Below are 19250 nucleotides of genomic sequence, written 5' to 3' on the forward strand. Positions count from 1 at the left end.
ATTTAATATTTATATTATTTTATATTTTAATTCAAATATTTATCTAAATTCAAAGTTTATATTTGAGTGTAATTTTAATTAATTTTTAAAATTAAAATTAAAAATAAATAATTTAATTATTAATTTACATTTTTAACTGTGATAAATTTTATTTTACCATAATAATTATAAATATTTTATAATATATATGTTATTTAATTTAAAATAGCAGTATATAAAATAATTAAAAATAATATATTTATTATAAAATATTATAATTACTAATACAAAATAAAATTTATCTATCATTTAAAATTGTCGTTCTATATATTTAGATTATTATTATTTTTAAAATTAAATATATCATTTAATTAAATATAAATTAATAATAATATACGTTACACGCTATCTAAATTATTAAATTACTACGTAAATTATTAAATTTAAAATTTTAAAAATTAACAAAAATTATATCAAAATATATAGATCGAGTGAATTAAATTAAAATTAAATTAAAATGTAATTAAACATAAATATTAAGCTTTTTGAATTAATTGAAAAAAAAATGAGAAAATTGTAATTCTATTCATCCATGAAGCTGCTTGGATATACAAAATAATGCGAGAAGGATCTCTTCTGCTACAACTGTCACTGGCTCAAGCTAACAACCTCAGCTATACCATGTGAGAAAAGAATTGATTTCATTTTGAGCAAATTATTGCACGGACTTTGAATACCATCTTATTAAATTAAGGTGGTATACTAGTTAACAATAATACAATAAATTATTACAAAATATATAAATAATTATCTAAATTCACACTACCACTTAGTGTTTATTACTTGTGCGATTATTTTTTTTTAAAGCAAAATTATTTATTATATTAATAAAATTATATGAAAGAGAAATATTATCTCAAACAGAAATATTATCTCAAATAGAAAAATGATCATATGTAATAAATTCTCTAGTGAAAATATGAACAGGTATAATAATATGACGACAAACCCATCTAACATGGTCTAATAAAAATTTATAATCATTCAAAATCAAATTGAGTTCAGAAATATCTAAATGTAAATATTGAAAAAATTGAATCACTTGCAAATAGTTCATAAAAATGCAGCTATTAAAAGGCAAACAGTATGGCGAGCTAAAACTTTTATTTTTATAAAAAATAAAACATTCGGCTTATAACTAATAATCAAATCTTTCAATTCATTAACTATTTGAAAATTATCGAATTTTAATAAAAAAAATAAAAAAATTTAAAAAAGAAAAAAAAGCGAGATATCAGTCGCAGAGGGACAATCAGAGAAAATTTACATTGAAAGTGACTTGTGCGGTTAGTTGAAAGCAAATTTAAGTTTATTAAATTTTATTTTTAATAAAATTATTAATATATTTAATTATTTTTTCCATTTCATAATTTTTATTTATTTTTTTATACATATTAAAAAACATAATTTTTTATTAATTTTTCAATTATATTCATATTAAAGTTGAGAGGATGGACTTTATATTTTGATACTTATACATATTAAACCTATAACATAGTTTGAATAAATAAATTATTATATTACTCTTATTATTTTTTTTAAAATATTACCAAATATTTTTTAATATTAGTTTAATAATTTTAATAATAAATATATTTTTGTATTATTTATTATTAAATATATCAAGTTGTCAACCATTTATAAGCTATTTATAAATATTTTAATTACATATATAATTTTTTAAAATTATAAATAATTATAGCTTACAAATAATTCATAAGCTTGAGTAGTTGTATGTTAGTTTATATAAAATAAAACAAACAGCTGTATAATCAATATATATATAAAAGAGATATTATAATATACATGTAAAAGTGAGATGCGTATTTTTTAATTAGAGATATCGAATTTAAATTTTTAAATACAGAAATTTTTAAAATGTTTTAAAAAAATATTTTAATTTTTTAATAAATTTATTCGATATAAATATAAATCAGTCGAATCAGTAGATTTTTAACGTTGAATAATTTATATATATAAAAGCTAGGTGCTTATCATTGAGAATAAATATAAATTATTTAATGTTTTATAAACAAAACTTCCATTAAACATTAATTATTTCCCACAATATAAAAATAAAATTAAGCTTTTCCATCCTTTGGTCGGCTAAGCCGTGCTTGAAAAAGTATATACCTTTTAATAAAGTTTTTTTTTGTGGAACTTTGATTCCCAACCACACATTTTAATTATTTTAAAAGCTATCCTTAATTAAAATATCCATCAATCTAACTAACCCACATACAAAGTGCAAACAACATTATAATCCATGGATTTTATATATATGTAGTTTTTTTTTTCTCAAATTTTAAATATATTTATATTTTTATGAATTAAATTATAATTCAATTCAAAAATTTCATATAATCGACACGTACATCACAATCATCCATCCTCAAATAATCAATCATCATCATGATGAGATAAAACCTAAACCCATACACCAATTCTTTGATCGAAGCTAATAAATATTGTTTGGTGGGCGAGAAAATCCAATGCCCTCCATTTCTCTATTCTATTTAATACAAATGAAAATGACGTTAGCCCTTAATCATTAATCTAGTGCAATATATAAATGTAGTGCATCGTCAATGTTTCATTAATTACTAGTTAAGTTCATTGTCTTACATCCTTAATGTTGATCAAAGTGTTCATTAATCAAATCAAAGGCGGTCTGTGGGACCCAATGATATAGTGGCAATGAAGTAATGTATGGGTCCATGGCCGGTGCCGGCAACGTTCATTCTTATAGAACCTACTCCGACCACTATATAAGCATTCATAGTGGTGGGATAATATAACATACACTTTGTGATAAGGTCTTGTGCTACATAGCCAATAGTGCAATAGTCTCTGATTCATATTGAAGTCGTTAGCGAAAATGGCGAGGATAGATTTCGGTAGTTTTGGAGACTCTTTCAGTGTTGGTTCCATCAAGGCTTATCTATCTGAGTTTATTGCTACTCTTCTTTTTGTGTTTGCTGGTGTTGGCTCTGCTATTGCTTACAGTAAGTCAGAAATAATATTATTTATTATTATTAGAAAAATTATTTAGACGTATTATTAATATAATTTAATTAATAAATAAATTTCAGGTAAGCTTACAGCAGATGCAGCTCTAGACCCACCTGGGCTGGTGGCTGTAGCGGTGGCTCATGCTTTTGCACTGTTTGTTGGGGTAGCCATTGCAGCCAATATCTCAGGTGGACACTTGAATCCAGCTGTCACTTTAGGATTGGCTGTCGGAGGCAACATCACAATCTTAACTGGCATTTTCTATTGGATTGCCCAGTGCCTTGGCTCCACCGTAGCCTGTCTCCTTCTCCAATTCGTCACCAATGGCAAGGTATAAGAATTTAAATTCATAATTTTTTTTAAAAAGAAATTATTTCCAAAAAATTAAATATTAAATAAAAATTTTTTTTATTCGGCAGAGTGTCCCAACACATGGAGTGGCATATGGCATGAATGCTTTTGAAGGAGTAGTAATGGAGATTGTCATAACCTTTGCACTGGTGTACACAGTTTATGCCACAGCTGCTGATCCCAAGAAGGGCAATTTGGGAATTATAGCACCAATTGCAATTGGGTTCATAGTTGGGGCAAACATCTTAGCTGCCGGGCCATTTAGCGGCGGTTCGATGAACCCGGCCCGATCATTCGGGCCAGCTGTGGTTAGTGGAGATTTCTCACAGAACTGGATCTACTGGGTTGGGCCATTAATCGGTGGTGGGTTGGCTGGGGTTGTTTATGGTCAGATTTTCATTGGGTCTTATGTCCCAGCCCCTTCTTCTGAAGACTATGCCTAGATTATTTGTCGGCATTTTGTTTGCTTCCGTTGTCTCATGATCATCTGCTCTTTTACTTGTGGGTTTGGGCTTGAACTTGAGTTTGTGCTTCATAATAATGAAAATGTAAATTATTATCTGATTTCTTCTTGTTAGTATATTTTTCATTTAGCTGTTTGAATTTGTGGTTATTGTTTTTTCAAATAAGATTTCAATTATTAAGATAAAATAAATCGACTTACCAACAATATAAAGCTAGAACGTAAAGTTAATATATTTTTTTAATTGAAAAAATTCATGCAGCTGTCTAAACTAATTTCACTTTTTAGTATTAAAATAAAGAAACAAGAGTAATATTGGGCGGTTGTGTGGGCTTAAATTAATAAAGGCCTCTAATAGAATAGAATCCAACTTGGCGTATGATTGCCAATTAGTGTTCTATTAGTCTTGGATTTAGAAATTGAGCACCTAAGCTCTTGTTGGCACTATGAGTCGTAAAATAATCCTTTGTTTGGTTAAAAAGGAAGTTCTCTTTGTTTTTCTTAGCTTGCATGTTTGGTTAGGAAGCTCTGACATTTGGTGGTTGCATGTAAGCCCTTTCTCATTATAATGATGTTCGATAATCTATTGCAAAGGGCTGTAGAGCTTTTTGGAGAGACGATCTTCTTCTGATGACTGATATATTTTTGGGATGCTAATAACGCCTCCTCATTATTGGGTTGCTTCGATGAGCTCTACCATGCCTTGCCTTTATTGTCTGTCTGACATGCCAAAGTGTTTTGTGCTTGTCTCTCTTCTTAAGCCCTACTTTTCTTTGAATTTTGGACGGCTGTGAAGAGTTTGTTGCTTCTGGTTTTAATTTTGGTGCCTCTTGTAACCTTTCAGCTATTTGATACCTTGGTGCCTTGCGATGAAGCCTTCTCAGGTAGTTGCAAGGTTGCAATGACGTTGTATTTTCTAAGCCTCAGACCTTATTCCCAGGTCAAATCCAAATCTGAGACTAATTATTATTTTTTGTCTATTTGGGTTCTTAGCTGTATAGGCTCTGGACTAGAGTTTTGGACTTCTTTTATTTTTACTTTGTAATTCTATGGCCTCGTTGGACATTAATTGTACTGGGCCTCGACCTTTTCTAGTAATGAAATATCTTTCGCAAAAAAACATTAAATAAACATTATTTTGAAATCTGCCATAGTTTTTTTTTTTTCCGAAACTTCTTCTGTGCATTTTTCTTTATGTGCACTGTTTTTATGATTATTCTGTACAGGCTTTGAGATGGTGAGAAAATGTAGGGGCCATGGCACAATAATTGAGGAAATTCTGAATCATTCGGTAAGTGGACCGCCGGGGAAATTAAAGAGGAAAATGAAAAGGGAAAGAGAAATTAACTCCAGTACACACCAGTCTAAGAGCTTAATCATATGCTTTGAAATTTTATTTATATTTTATTTGGATTACCAAAATTTTTAATGAATTCGTATGAAATTAGCAAGACAAGCTTTGGACTAAAATTAACCTTACCTATCAGGAGCTAAATCAAATGAAGAGTAGTGCGCATCAACACTCAAAAAGCTAAGAGAGCCGCTGAGCTTGAAGATATCTCCTGAACATAAGTAAACCTCAATACTATTTTTTTTTTCTAAGCATCGCTATTTAATTAATTAAATCCTAATTATAATCAATAAACAGTTTTTTTTAACTGAAATGGAATCAATAAACTGTTATCAATGTAAAATGCTTATATAAATTATATTTTAAAAATATTTTTAATTATTTAAAGTATTTTATGACAGATTAAATAAGATTTTTTAAAATTGGATGGACACACTATAAAAATGTAATGAATCAAACTTTTACTAAACTATTTAAAATTAAACTTAATAAAATAAAATTTCGATCAAACTCAATTTAATTTCTAAACAAATCAACTCAAATTGAATTTGTAAACTCATTTAATACACGAGCTAAACTTAAACTTCACAATATTTTATTCGTTAAAATTTTTGATCTCGATTTGTTTTCAAATTCATGAATAGTCTAATAAATAGATTTATAAATAGTTTCGTTAAATAGGTTAATATTAATGTTATAAGAAAATTAAATTTAAATTCCGTATAAATTTATATAAATCAAATTTAAATATTTTAAAATTCAACTATATAAAATTTAATTACATTTTTAAAATTTATAAATATTTAAATTTATATGAATTAAGAGTTATTTTTTACCAGTTTGCAATCCAAATTGACCTTAGCATATAGGCACGCTTACGGGCTCGCACACACACAATAGAGGCTTTCAAGATCACTGCCCAAACGACAGGCATCTTCTACGATTGATTTCCGTTGAAGATTTGAATATAAAAAGCAAGAAATCTGCCTCATGCATACAGTTTGCTGCTAAGTGTAGCATGAGCCGTGAATAGACAGAACGTTGTGGAAGTGAGATGCGTAAAGCTAACTAGCTAGCAGGGCAGTGGACTGGTGCTATTATCTACTTTAGTCCATGAAGGTCCCACGCGCATAATCAGAGGATACTAAAGTTAGCTTTTGCTTGTGATCTTTAAACTTTCTTTTCAAATTAGTTCAAAATGTGTATCACTAACTCAAAATGTCAGTGACAAGCCTAAATGAACTGACAAAAGTTTTTAAATGAGAGTATATTGAATATAAGTTTATTTTAATAAATTATTATTTTTAGGTTTTCATATATATATATATGTTTTTTAAAAAAAGCAAATTATACTTTAAGTTTTAAATTTTAACATAATTAATACATCGATTTCTATATTTCTAAAATTAAATATTTAAATTTCTATATAATAAATTCGTTTAAATTATGAATTTTTTCATTCATAATTTCGTTAGTTAAATAGTCAAAGAGAGAATAAATATTTTAAATTTTTAAAATATCCTTATGAACACTTAAATCATTTTCAATACATGCGAGAACTTTTATATTATATAAATTACATTTTGATCTTTAAATTTTAGTATAATTGACGGATCAGTACTTATATTTTTAAAACTAAATCTATAAATCCCTTTATATTTAATATGTCTAAAATTACAGTTATTCTAGAACTTTTTTTAAATCATTCAGAATGTAAAAAATATATTTCAAATTATGCAATCCGAAAACTAACTTTCAAATTCAGTGTGTCAAACCTACTTGTTCGACAGTCATACTGTCGAATAAGCAAGATTGACACCATGGGTGTCAAAGTATTGAACAACTAACTCTCATGCCACATCAGTACACGGAAGCTTATGATGTTGCATACATGGTATGTTCGACATCTAAGATTCCGATCATGCCTTGCAAATATTAGTCCGGCACTAGAAGTGCCGAACATGTTCAATGGGTATTTGTCCATCACTAGAAGTGCAGAACATGTCCAATAGCTTGTTCGACATTTATAGTGCTGAATTAGTTCCAACTGTCAATTCTAATGTTACAAAACCACAGCTCCCTCCTCTATCTGATAGTCTTGGAGGTGGTCGAATAATTTATCTGATAAAGTATAGGATGAGGATGATGATGATGATAATTTATAGATGTCTACTGAGGATGATGATGATGATGATGGCGAGGAGGATAGTTTAAGTATGCATTAATACTACACTCACTTTACTAATCATATTGTGCATGTTGTTTATCCTCCTCCATACTCAAAAATAAATTTTAATTTACTAAGGATGGATCCCTAAAATAAGCCAGAAGTTTGTTCTTTTTGGAATCCATTTAAAGTGTTTTCAGTTGGATGATATTTTTTTTCAAGAGATGCAGTGGCTGCGGCCGTAAAAAAATATCAGCTTAGCTGTCATCATTAATTTTGCTACCATTATACTAGAGGGATGACATATTCTATAAAGTGTAGAGATAAAGATAATGATTGTGCATGAAGGCTTCGAGCATCGAAAAAAGAAAGAGAGAATATATGAAAAATTACGAGATATAGTGCACTGCACACATGTACAAATCCTCAATTGTCGAAAAATCATAGCCAATTGGATAAAAATTTTATGTTTATTTATCTTTGCATTGATTGAATAACAACCTGATATAAAAATTGCAGCCTTACAAGTAGAAATGAGAGATAAATTTGGGTATAAGTCGTTTTATAAAAAAATATAGGAAGCAAAATAAAAAACAATTGCAAAGTTTTATGAGAGTTGGGACGAATCATATAGTCGGTTACGTAGATTCATAACAGGTCTTCATCATTTCAATTCTGAAATAGTATAATGATTGAGAAAAATGCACATTGAATAAATGAAATATTAAATTCGATGTGTCATGTATTTGACTGAATGTTTTAGACTTTTAAGCAATCGATTGAGAGGTTTAAACATTGCCAACTTGTAATCTTAATCGATAGGATATTCCTATATAGAAAATATACCGGGCGTATACTATGTGTAACCACACTTGATGGAAATAATAACTCTTTTCCCTAGCTTTTGTTATTATTAATAAGGAATACGGTAACAATTGGTCATAATTTATGGACTGTATAAGGATAATTGTGACCAATAGAGAAGATTTGTATGTAATTTCAAATCGTCATGCTGGAATTATTAAGGCATAGCGGAATGATTGGTGACAACCTCCAGCCGGTTATTATTATTACTACATAAGACATGTATTGAATAATTACAATAAAACATTAAAAAATGCTGCAATAAAAGAATCGTTGTGTATGGTAGGTAAGTGTTATGTTTTTAATACAATTTTCTTTATCTATTTAATGTCACATTTTGCTGATAATAATTTTAGTTTAATGACCTTGTCATTTATATCAGCAAATCAAAACCAGAAGAGAAAGTTTTACGAGACTATGGATAATATTCAAAAGATGCACCCTGAATAATATGATTGGGCAGTTGAAATAAATTTAGAGTAATTGACCAATTCACACGATGGTGAACAAATATATGACGTGATGACAACAAACATGTCTAAATTTTTGAATGACATGATGAAAGGATTTTCTTACTATACACTAAATCATAATTATATAAATTTTCAATCTAAAAAATAAAAGAAAATTATTATTTCATCTTACCAAAACACAACTAAAAATCTTTATATATATATATATATATATAAAAGAAAATCATTTCGTCATGTCATTCAAAGATTTAGACATATTTATTGTTATCACGTCATATATTTATTCACCATCGTGTGAAATTGGTCTATGTATATATATATAAAACTAAACATGCATATTTTTTTTTAAAAAAAAGGAGTTTTAGATATATCTAGTAATAAAATAAAATAAATTGAAAAATCGTATAAGTTAAGGAGTATATTAGAGAAAAAATAAAAAGGAAAGAGTTTTTCACCACTAAACAAAGCGTCCGGCATTGTAAGTGCCGGACCCATCAATCGACAGGTCAATCATAGTGTCAGAGAGCGCAGAGATGCACTTATTGACCCTTTAAGGGTCAATCAAAGCTGATGTGGCTTCATTCGGTATCTTTGTTACCAGACGGAGCCAACGTGTCCCACGACACGTTAGCTTTTGTTGCTGACGAGCTTGTTCAACATTGTTAATCTCGAACAAGTTTTTCTTCGCCAGCATTATTAGTGAAGAAGCTTGTTCGACACTTAAAGTATTGAATAAATTTGTTGCCCACTTGAATCTAAAAGTTTTTTTGGTGGTTATATGATTTGAGATTTATTTTTAAAGTTTTACATGATTTAAGAAAAGCTCATTTTTCTGTCCATTATGGATATTAGTTCAAAATTAGTAGATGGTTAAACTTTTTTTGAAAGAACAATTTCTCTCCAAAATACTATTTATAAAAGTTTTCAACCTATTTAAAGATTACTTAATATTACTTAAAGATTACTTAATATTACTTAAAAATAGTTAAAATTGTAAATATTTTTTTGAAAGTTTTGAAATTATAAATATTAAAATATTTTAATAAATAAAAATTAAAGAACAAAATATGTTAAAAATTAGTTAAATGAGATAAATAAAATTAATGGAGCTTTAAGTGTTTTTTTAAATAAAAATGAAAGATCAAAATGTTTAAATTATAATAGATGAGAACAGACTGATTATAAAGAAATTTAAGTGTACGATTTTAAAAATACAGGAATCGATCAATATAATTAATTATGTTAAAACTAAAAAATGTAAGTATAGTTTATGCATTTAAAAAAAATAATAAAGACATTTCTATATTTTTAACGGTAAAAATAGATGGATGGACTTATAATTTAAACGGACTGATTATAGAAAAATTTAAGTATTTAATTTTTAAAATAAAGGATCAATCTATTAATAATACTAAAATTTAGAGACTAAAATATAAGTTATCTTTAAAAAATTATAAAATTATCTTTTTATTTATATAACTAAATTAAAATTTAATAAATTTAAATTTGCTTTAAATTATATTTTTATTAATTAATTAACCTAGTTATATTGAATTTAAATTGTTATATATATATTTTTTATTTTTAAATGTAAATACTATATTAATAAATATTTAAATCCTTTAATTGTAAATTTTAAGTTGTTACAAAAATTTAAAATTATGAAATTGTTTATATAATACCTTTAAGTGTAAATTTTACGTTGAATAAAAAGAATTTGTAAGTAAGTTTTTTGTTTTAGAAAAAATTTGTAATTAAGTTGTGTATTTTGAATAATTTAATCTGAGTTTTCAGATTATAATTAATTAGAGATAAGAGCAAAAGTACAGACTGGTATGGTCGAATCGTGTACATCAAAGGAAATTGTCATTTTCATATGCATAAATGCAAAACTGTAAGGGCCCTTTTCTGATCAGTTCTCGAAGATAAGGAGATCACTGGATTGTTTATTATTAATAATTAATGAGATAGATTTCAATCTCCCAGGATTAGTGATCTGTTTGGCTGAGACTGGAAGTGGCCCTTGAGGAAGCTACCCATATCACAAGAAATATGTCCCATTTGTTTGTTTCCAATACAAACACGAAGCTTCCAATAATGGAAAATCCTCTACCAATTGCAATGCCATACAGCCCATCAATCTGTGTCGGTGTGTCCATTACATTTTATTTGAAATTCAAAATTACCAAGTGACCTCTCATTTCAACCTACCATATGATTTAACGAAGATGTAATAGTTCAATTTTTAAAATATAAAAGTTAAATAGTAATAAATACCAAACAAATATTAAATAATTAATTTTTTTATACACATGAACATATTAAAAAATAGTGAATTAAAAGACAAGTGCTGCAATTATTTACATATAAATATTGGCAATGCGTAGCAGAAGCAAGGAATAGAGTCGAGATTTTAATTGGAATGATCTTACCTTGTACGTATCAGACGTGTAATCAATAATTTAATGCATGAATCGTCACCATCTCAATTTATCCCAATTATTGAGAAATGCAAAAGGTTACAATTTCTTATTAGTGGGAAACATGAAGGTTAAAAATCCAAAACTTCATTTCCTCGCACGTTTGGTATAAAGTGGTAAAAAAGCATAATGTAATTATGATTATATTATATATTTAATTATTTTATTTTTTTTATAAAAAATAAAACTTAATAAATTTAATTTCATCTCAAATTAATTTAATAATTAATTTTAGATAATAAAATAATTTATTATAGTATTATTCGTTGAGTATACCACTGCAACGTGATGAGGTGTTATTAGAGGCGCTCATAATAATTTCTCGGCTAGAAGCGTACAAAATAGGGAACAGGGACATGCATTTGAGTCGCGGCTGAGAAAAGCAGCGGGAACTCGAAAGAGAGAGAGACTCGCTCCTAAACTGTCCCCACCGTCCAGCGAAAGATCATGCCATGGTCAGTGGCTGATCCTGTACTGACCTTCAAGTTTCAAAATGCCATGTGCCAAGTGCCAACCACCCAAAGCCCACAACAAATAATCTACACAACCATCCAAGTAATTGAAACTACTTCAACATCCGCTTTATGTTAATTCAAGATTATGAACAAAATAATTCAAATTTTTTATTTACAAAATGAATGCTACCAAATAGAGAACATGAAACTAATCTTATATAAACACTAAAATAAGAACGCTTGTCGAGTTTATAAATAAATTACATCCATATTCGAGTCCTCACCCTTCAACTCCTTACTGAAAAAAAAAAATCTAGTAGTACCTACCAAGTCAAAAAACCAATAAATGTTACATAAATCCCAGATTTCTGTGTAGAAAACCTGTGCTTAATAGCATGAGTGTCCAAGGAACAATCCCTGGTTATCAAGGATATTGTTGTTGTTTATGTTTCTTAATTAAACTACAATTATATAAATTTTCGAGTTGCGTGAATTCTGTACATGTTGTCTTTCTGTCCTTTTGATTTCCTTTGTTGAGCTAGAAACCCAACCTTATTTCATGGAGGTTCAAAGCACGAGATTTTGGTGAGTGCTTCTGTAACCTATTTTGTCCCCTTAGATAGGTTCTTGCTTGATCTTTTCGTTTGCGTATAAAGAAGTTTTGTTCTCAACGGAGGTTATGGCCTATGGGTTTGATTGTTAGATGGGCATGGAGCCTCTGAGGTTGGGAGGTTAGTGATTAAAGTAGTTCTCTTTATTTATGGGTCTAATTTAAAGAAAACAAAAAGGAGAGAAGTGAGCTTTTCGAAAACTTTTCTTTCTTTTCTTTTCAAGTATTGAATCTGAAATACTCGATACTCAAAGCTGCAATCTTTACAGTTTCATTTGACTATACGAAGATATTAGTTTATAGCCTTGACGTGCTTGCTTTTTTGTCAAAGTGAAACTTTGCTTCAGACAAAAAGACAAGTGTTTTCCAATCTATAAAGCTAGTCGTCTAACTCATTGCATGTTAGTTGTTTTTAATAGAAATCACATCTTCCACACTGCGTTGCTTAGTCCATGTGCTTGCTTAAGGACTTCTCAAACTGACATCACTGTTGAAGTTCTGGTGAGATAAAAGAGAGTTTTTGATTCGATTGGAAGCTTTGGATGCAAATTGAAGACATGGATGGTGGGTTTCATTCTGCTTGGAAGCATGGTTCTTTGCTGGATTATTTGGAGGAAGAACAACCGGTGGCACCGCTTCCAGCAATCCAGCAACCAGAAACCCCAAAAGAACCTATGGAGTTCTTATCTAGATCTTGGAGTCTTTCTGCTTCAGAAATTTCAAAAGCTTTGGCTCAGAAACAGAGACAATCTTTCACTGACAAGCAACCCAATTTGTTCCCAGCTGATACAGTAACTGCACCGCAGTTGGTAGGTTCCCTTTCAAATTCTCTTGTTTATGTGCGTATTTCATTCTCAAAATTTTGATAATCAATTTCAATTCCTGTTGGTCTGATTCTGTTGCTTAATTTGCAGTCAAGGAAGATTTTAAATTCGATAAATTCAAGAAAGACAGGATCAATAGTAAAGTGGTTCCACCACAAGGAGCTTAGCAGTAGCACAGTGAAGAAGAAAGACAAGACACGCATGGAAAATGCACATATGCATTCTGCTGTATCTGTTGCTGGACTGGCTGCAGCCTTAGCTGCTGTGGCTGCTGCGGGAAACTCTAGCAGTTCTGGTTCAAAAATGAGCATGGCTTTGGCCTCAGCTACAGAACTCCTGGCATCCCATTGTATAGAATTAGCAGAATCAGCTGGAGCTGATCATGATCGTGTGGCTTCTGTTGTGAGATCAGCAGTCGATATTCAGAGTCCAAGCGATCTAATGACCCTTACTGCAGCAGCTGCAACAGGTAATTGCTTGATCTTACACTGTTCTTCATGTTTCTTTCATCATTCAACATTGATTAATGAAGAATTTTGATCTTGTGTAGCTTTGAGGGGAGAAGCAGCAATAAAAGCAAGATTGCCAAAAGAAGCAAGAAAAAATGCAGCTATTAGTCCTTATGACAGAGGAATAGTAGAAACTCAATGGGGTTCTGCCACCATTGGTAAAGTGGAAGAACAGGCTCCCTGCGTTGGAGAAGTACTGCAACATACAAAAAAAGGTTAATAATTTGTACTTCCTCTGTTTTTCCATTTTTGGACTTTGCTTGAAAGCTCGGTAAAGAAAAATTCAAGAGCAGAACTGCTGCTCAGGAATTTTAGCTGCTATGCCTAAATAAGTTCATTCTTGTAATTTCCAGGAGTGCTTCGATGGAAACACATTTCAGTTTACATCAACAAGAAATCACAGGTCATAATCAAGATTAAAAGCAAGCACGTTGGAGGAGCCTTCTCCAAGAAAAACAAATGTAAACATTTATACACGACTCTATTTTTGCTGCATTTTTCAGCTCTCTTCAGCATAAACTCTCTTATTAATCTGAAGTTTAAACGTGATCTGTTGATTGCAGGTGTTGTTTACGGGGTCTGCGATGAGACAACAGCATGGCCATATAGAAGAGAAAGGGGAAGCTCTGAAGAAGTATATTTTGGGCTTAAAACTGCACAGGGTCTTCTAGAGTTCAAGTGCAAAACCAAGATCCATAAGCAGAGATGGGTTGATGGGATTCAAAATCTTCTTCGTCGAGTCAACTGTGTTGAAGCAACTGAATGCTCCATGGAATTTCTAAGCCTGAGCAATGGCGTATAGTACACTGAGTGTCTCATTTTTGTTTGTGCTCCAAAAGAAACGGTAGAAACACATGAAAGTTCACTAATGATCATCTACACAGTATGTGAACATGGTATACATGTAATAAAATTTCTTCTCCTTTATACATATACATAATACAAGAAAACTAAATACACATTCTGGTCCTTTTTTTCTGGGAATATAAAAGAACTAGCTGAACAAACATTGCTGGATTCTTGAATATTGTGAAAATGGATTGCTGGGTGCGATCCAAGACCTAAGGTCCTTTGGGTTTTCTTCTCTCTATATGGGAACAGAAAGAAAAGCTGAAACCTCATAAAGGCACTGTTGAAAATTCCTGAAGATTCTTGAAAAATGCATACTATGGATGCAAATGCAAACTTAGTGCATTTACTGAAAAAATAAATGCAAACTAAGGATGCGAATGGAAATGCAAGCTTAGCAGGTTCAGCTATCTCACATTTTATAAGGAACCTAATCGCATAGCAAGCTCATTTCTTCTGGGGACTCGGAGGCTCAAATCGCCTCTTGAGCTCAGGTCATGATTCATCTTATATGAATACGACTAAATAAATAAATATTTCTTTTATATTTTTTGAACTAAACAAATTATTGATTTTTTATCTCATCAAAAGATTAAAACAAAATTCATTTATTTTACTGGTATTTAATCATAATGGTAGAAATTAATTCACTTTTTATTTTGCTATTAAATACAAAATTAAGTGAAATTTCTCAATTTTTTTTCACAAATTCTAATGAAATTCTCTTTATTCCTCCGTTCGTACATATTTTTGGATGCCAAGCTTCTCTTTTCCCACCCAAAAGAAAAAGGATGCAAATGCAAAGATGTGAACAAAGTCAAGTTTCACTATAATACCCGAATAAATTTTATTGTCGCTTTTCAATTAAATTTCCATAAGAATCTAAAATCTTGAAATTAAAATTTTTAGAAAGAAAAATAAAATTTTTATAAAATAAATTTGAGACATAATATTGACTATTCGATGCATTTGATGAAAATTTTAATATACATTCATGTTTTCGGTATCAAATTTTTGTTAATGAAATGAAAATATTTTTATATGCTTGTGTAATCATATATAAAATTATATCAGGATGTATAATAAACTTGTTATGAATTTCGGCGATTTTAAATCGATTTTAACCCAAGGCCTATAGAATTCCGATTTCTGAGTCGTTGTAGTCATTTTCACCAAAGCCAATTAAAAAATGAAAAGTTGAATTTTTACTCTCTTGACTTTCACTTGGGGGTTATGTATAAACATATTTCTACAAATTGATGCCAATAAATTGACCGAAAAAATGTAATGGATAACTGAATATACATGCAAAATGTAACTACTTTGAATTGCTCGTCTCCATCTGTTATCAAAATACCAGAGTCTTGTTTCCCTCAAAACGCAACACCCGCAATTCACAATATGACTTTATAGCTTTTGCAAGGCATTGTTTCTCAAGGTTCTCTGATTTCTGCACAAAACTTTGCAAATTATCTCTATGAGAAACTCTCTCAACCTGCAAAAGTGGGAGAATTGGCAGAATTCGTAATCATGTTAAACAGTTCCAGAAATCTACAAGCTCATCAGATAAATAGAACAAAGAACCAAACATGAAGTCAAATACATTCTGATAACAGTTAATTTAACTTTATGCAGTCAACTCCTGGTTTCCAGACTGATTTCATTCCTAAACCATACTGTTGACTTGAGGCCCAGAGAGTATCATAAACCAAATGCCCTTGCTCCAAATTAACATGCTATTAAACTGTGTCAGATAGGATTTCAGTTAATGGTATTGTTTTTGTAGAAATGCACAACAATATTCTATATTCAATTTGGATTTAAGAAATTGCAGTCATATCATAGCGCCAGAAGCAGAAGCCAAGCCATTGGGAGCCCATGTTAAGAAATTTGGGCACACGCATACAAGCTACTTAGGTTCTAAAACTTCTAAATATGCAGAAGAGGGCAGGCGGACGATTTATTTCTTCTTCAACCTAATTTTATGCAACTTTTTCTTACTAAAATGTCCTATGCAACTTGATGCTGTAGTAAAAACAAAAAAACATTGCACAATAGAAACAGTAGACAAGAATTTCACTACCAAGTAAAATAGACTGATGAGGCGAATAGTGTTAGTAATAGTGTTAGTATTCATTATATTCCTTGATCTGCTAACAGCATAGCACATGTATTGGCTAGGGCTGTCCATTCTTTGACAAATCAGGTGAAATAGAATGTTTCACCTCCTACTTGTATTTTGCCTCTGTTGAGGCTTGATAGTGCTTAATAAAATTTCTCTACATTTTCTTCAAAAAAAAAAAAAGAGTAAAATAGACTGAAATATCAGACATCAGAACATGAAAATTTTAAAAGGGTCTAAAATTATTACCATCTGCTCAATAATAGGCCCTGCATCAAGTTCTTCAGTCACAAAGTGACTAGTGGCACCGATTAATTTTACACCGGCATCAAAAGCCTGGCAATATTGTCCAACAAATTAAACATGTATGGGAGTCATGGAGGAAAGCAGAATGGTTAAAGGGATCATTTCTGCATCACATGAGTAAGGTAGAAATCGACCTGCTTAGATGGACGGCCACCCTTAAATGAAGGCAAAAGGCCATGGTGAATATTGATTATATCTTTCCCATAGCCACGCAAAAAATCACCAGATAATACCTGAGGTAAAGAATAAGCCATGTAAGTTCAAAAAACTATAACGTTAGTTAAACAATTTCACCAAATCTTTATAAGTGTGCTTTACAATTAATTTAGGGGGATGGAAGTCCTGATACGAACATCAATTGATTTGCAGGTTTAAAGTAACCCAAAGAAGCTTGTTTCTTCTTCTATCAGCTTGACCTTTTAATGATAAAACCAATAGCCACCAAATCTGGCACATGTTGATATTGACATTTGACAAGAACAAAACTGATTAAATTTACCTGCATATACCTGGCAAGTACTAAAAAATCAGTATCCTTCACCAAATCCAATATCTCCTTTTCTCTCTTATTTTCTTTGGTTGTGTGCAAATAATGATAAGGAATACAATTCCTATCAAGAAAGCGAATCACATGTGTATTTGGGCCTCTTTCATGGTTACTGTTATAGTACAAATGAAGAACACATAATCAGGATCCATTAAACCAAATAGAGTACTTAAGAGGGAGACTATTTTCACCTTATTACACAAGTTATCTCAATTGGAAATCTACCATCCTGCCATCTATGTAACAAGTCAGTTAGGCAATGCTCCTGTAGCAACAAGACAAAGTTAGTTGACAGACACAGAAACTGTGAAACATAACCATTGTTGTTAAAAGTAACAATTTTGATAATCAGAGAGAAAATTTTTTTACCATCTTGGAAACAAGAATAGCAATCTTAAATTTGGGGTCTACATCAGGCACCCGGACAATGGACGTTTTTGCATGGAACATTTTTGCTAGCCTGAGAAAGTCCTCATCCATTTGAGCCCGTGGCCATCTAACTCTGTCAAAAACAAACTCACTGCCACATTTTCCACAAATCAAATTCACCTCAGATTAATTAGTACACAGATCAAACACAAAACACAATCTCCCGTTGAGCAAAGAATTGACTGAAAGTAAACACACGAAATGCTAAGACATAAAACATGGCCAACACGGGAAAATTAAGAACAAATTAAAAGAAGGTACCTTCTAGAATAGAAGACATTCTTGTTTTCTGGCACAAAAACATCAGCTCCAAGAATATTTCCACCTCTCGATGCAATGCCTTCCGATAGCTTGGCAACAATACCAACCGAATCCTATCATCAAAAAACCAATTTTCTTTCAATAAAATTAACTTTCTTAAAAGGGTATAGAAATTTCGGAGCAAGAAAGCAGGATATCGAGATCTACTGGGCATTGAAAAAGATGGATGCCATGGGTGAGACAAGGAGAGGACGAGGAATCTAAGGGCACCCCAGTTAAATTCAGGGACTTGAAGGACCTGCTAGCAAATCCAAGAACTTGAGGAATGCTTGAGGAGACCCTTCTCAGGCTCATCCCTGCAGATATCTTGGAGAACTCGCGGGCACAGGCACGCACCACAACTGGCGGCCTTTGCTTTTGGAGGTGGTAGTTCAAGCTGACATCGGTATCAAGTCCTACACCAATCAGCTGGGCCATGTATAAGCTTCTACGACGTCGTATAATGCTGAGAGAAATTAAAATGACGACGTTTTTCAATTTTTTTTTATTGTTTTAAAGTTGTTCCTGTTAAAGTGAAATTAGAACTTTAAACTCTATTTCTTTTTAGTTTTTTTAAAGATACTCTAATTAGTAAGATTTTGGGTTCTATCTTTCCATTGGTTGAAATGTAATGTAATTTCCATGACTGGTAAGTAAAGTCGATAATTCGAACTTATTCCTAAAAGAATGATTTCTTATTAAAAACGGGTTTGAAAAACACTATCTTGCATGCACGAGTTATCGAAAAAATTTCATTTTTATTAAAAAAAAAAAAGAAAAACGATATTCATGTTGATCTATGAAAATTTATCTGTTTGAACAGTAATTTGCAAGCGAAAACTAACCTTTTAAGAAAATATACACTATCATTTTAATATTAAAAAATAAAAATTATTATTTTATATTTTATAACTAAATTTTAATAATTTAATTTTAAACTATTTTAAAAATGGTCTAATTAATTAATTTTCGAATTAAGCAGAAAAAAAAAGGAAAGAGTTAGAGAGAAATAGTTTAGATTCATCATCAGTGCCATTGTTTGGATTGTGTTGCTTTTACTGGTTGCAACTGATTGTTTTGTTCTGCTTTCCCTATCTCT

The 19250-nt window shown here is 30.5% G+C and overlaps 3 protein-coding genes across 6 annotated transcripts; 2 read left to right on the plus strand and 1 right to left on the minus strand.

Moving 5' to 3' along the window:
* Nucleotides 1-2828: 2828 nt before the first annotated feature.
* Nucleotides 2829-3966, plus strand: LOC110623384 (probable aquaporin TIP-type). Its single transcript, XM_021768311.2, has 3 exons — nt 2829-3044; nt 3132-3382; nt 3471-3966. Exons 1-3 carry the CDS (start codon nt 2918-2920, stop codon nt 3843-3845), a joined length of 753 nt encoding a protein of 250 aa, XP_021624003.1. The 5' UTR covers nt 2829-2917; the 3' UTR covers nt 3846-3966.
* A 7938-nt stretch (nt 3967-11904) lies between these two features.
* Nucleotides 11905-14557, plus strand: LOC110619894 (VAN3-binding protein). 4 transcript variants are annotated; one of them, XM_021763438.2, is made up of 6 exons: nt 11905-12386; nt 12672-13074; nt 13180-13558; nt 13640-13813; nt 13952-14059; nt 14162-14557. In XM_021763438.2, exons 2-6 carry the CDS (start codon nt 12808-12810, stop codon nt 14398-14400), a joined length of 1167 nt encoding a protein of 388 aa, XP_021619130.1. In that variant the 5' UTR covers nt 11905-12386; nt 12672-12807; the 3' UTR covers nt 14401-14557. The 4 variants fall into 4 exon arrangements, with proteins under 4 accessions (XP_021619130.1, XP_021619131.1, XP_021619132.1 ...); XM_021763439.2 differs by having other exon boundaries at nt 12685-13074; XM_021763440.2 differs by having other exon boundaries at nt 11905-12240.
* Nucleotides 14558-15629: 1072 nt separating this feature from the next.
* LOC110619099 (formyltetrahydrofolate deformylase 1, mitochondrial) lies at nt 15630-18537 on the minus strand. Its single transcript, XM_021762354.2, has 8 exons — nt 18320-18537; nt 18113-18225; nt 17792-17942; nt 17614-17687; nt 17375-17534; nt 17010-17108; nt 16819-16905; nt 15630-15942 (listed from the first exon to the last, which is right to left on the minus strand). The coding sequence occupies exons 1-8, from the start codon at nt 18464-18466 to the stop codon at nt 15796-15798; spliced, it is 978 nt and encodes a 325-aa protein (XP_021618046.1). The 5' UTR covers nt 18467-18537; the 3' UTR covers nt 15630-15795.
* Between the last annotated feature and the right edge of the window lie 713 nt (nt 18538-19250).

Source organism: Manihot esculenta, chromosome 1 (genome assembly GCF_001659605.2).
Source record: "Manihot esculenta cultivar AM560-2 chromosome 1, M.esculenta_v8, whole genome shotgun sequence".
NCBI classification, from domain to species: domain Eukaryota; kingdom Viridiplantae; phylum Streptophyta; class Magnoliopsida; order Malpighiales; family Euphorbiaceae; genus Manihot; species Manihot esculenta.

Bases quoted from the DNA above. Each gene is read 5' to 3' on its own strand.
- LOC110623384 (XM_021768311.2), top strand. From the start codon at position 2,918: ATGGCGAGGATAGATTTCGGTAGTTTTGGAGACTCTTTCAGTGTTGGT. The intron at 3,045-3,131 runs GTAAGTCAGAAA...AATAAATTTCAG, and splicing joins TGGCTCTGCTATTGCTTACA to GTAAGCTTACAGCAGATGCA. The intron at 3,383-3,470 runs GTATAAGAATTT...TTTATTCGGCAG, and splicing joins AATTCGTCACCAATGGCAAG to AGTGTCCCAACACATGGAGT.
- LOC110619894 (XM_021763438.2), top strand. From the start codon at position 12,808: ATGCAAATTGAAGACATGGATGGTGGGTTTCATTCTGCTTGGAAGCAT. The intron at 13,075-13,179 runs GTAGGTTCCCTT...CTTAATTTGCAG, and splicing joins CAGTAACTGCACCGCAGTTG to TCAAGGAAGATTTTAAATTC. The intron at 13,814-13,951 runs GTTAATAATTTG...TGTAATTTCCAG, and splicing joins ACTGCAACATACAAAAAAAG to GAGTGCTTCGATGGAAACAC.
- LOC110619099 (XM_021762354.2), bottom strand. From the start codon at position 18,466: ATGAGCCTGAGAAGGGTCTCCTCAAGCATTCCTCAAGTTCTTGGATTT. The intron at 18,226-18,319 runs GTAGATCTCGAT...TTTTGATGATAG, and splicing joins TCCATCTTTTTCAATGCCCA to GATTCGGTTGGTATTGTTGC. The intron at 17,535-17,613 runs GTGAAAATAGTC...GTACTATAACAG, and splicing joins GAGATAACTTGTGTAATAAG to TAACCATGAAAGAGGCCCAA.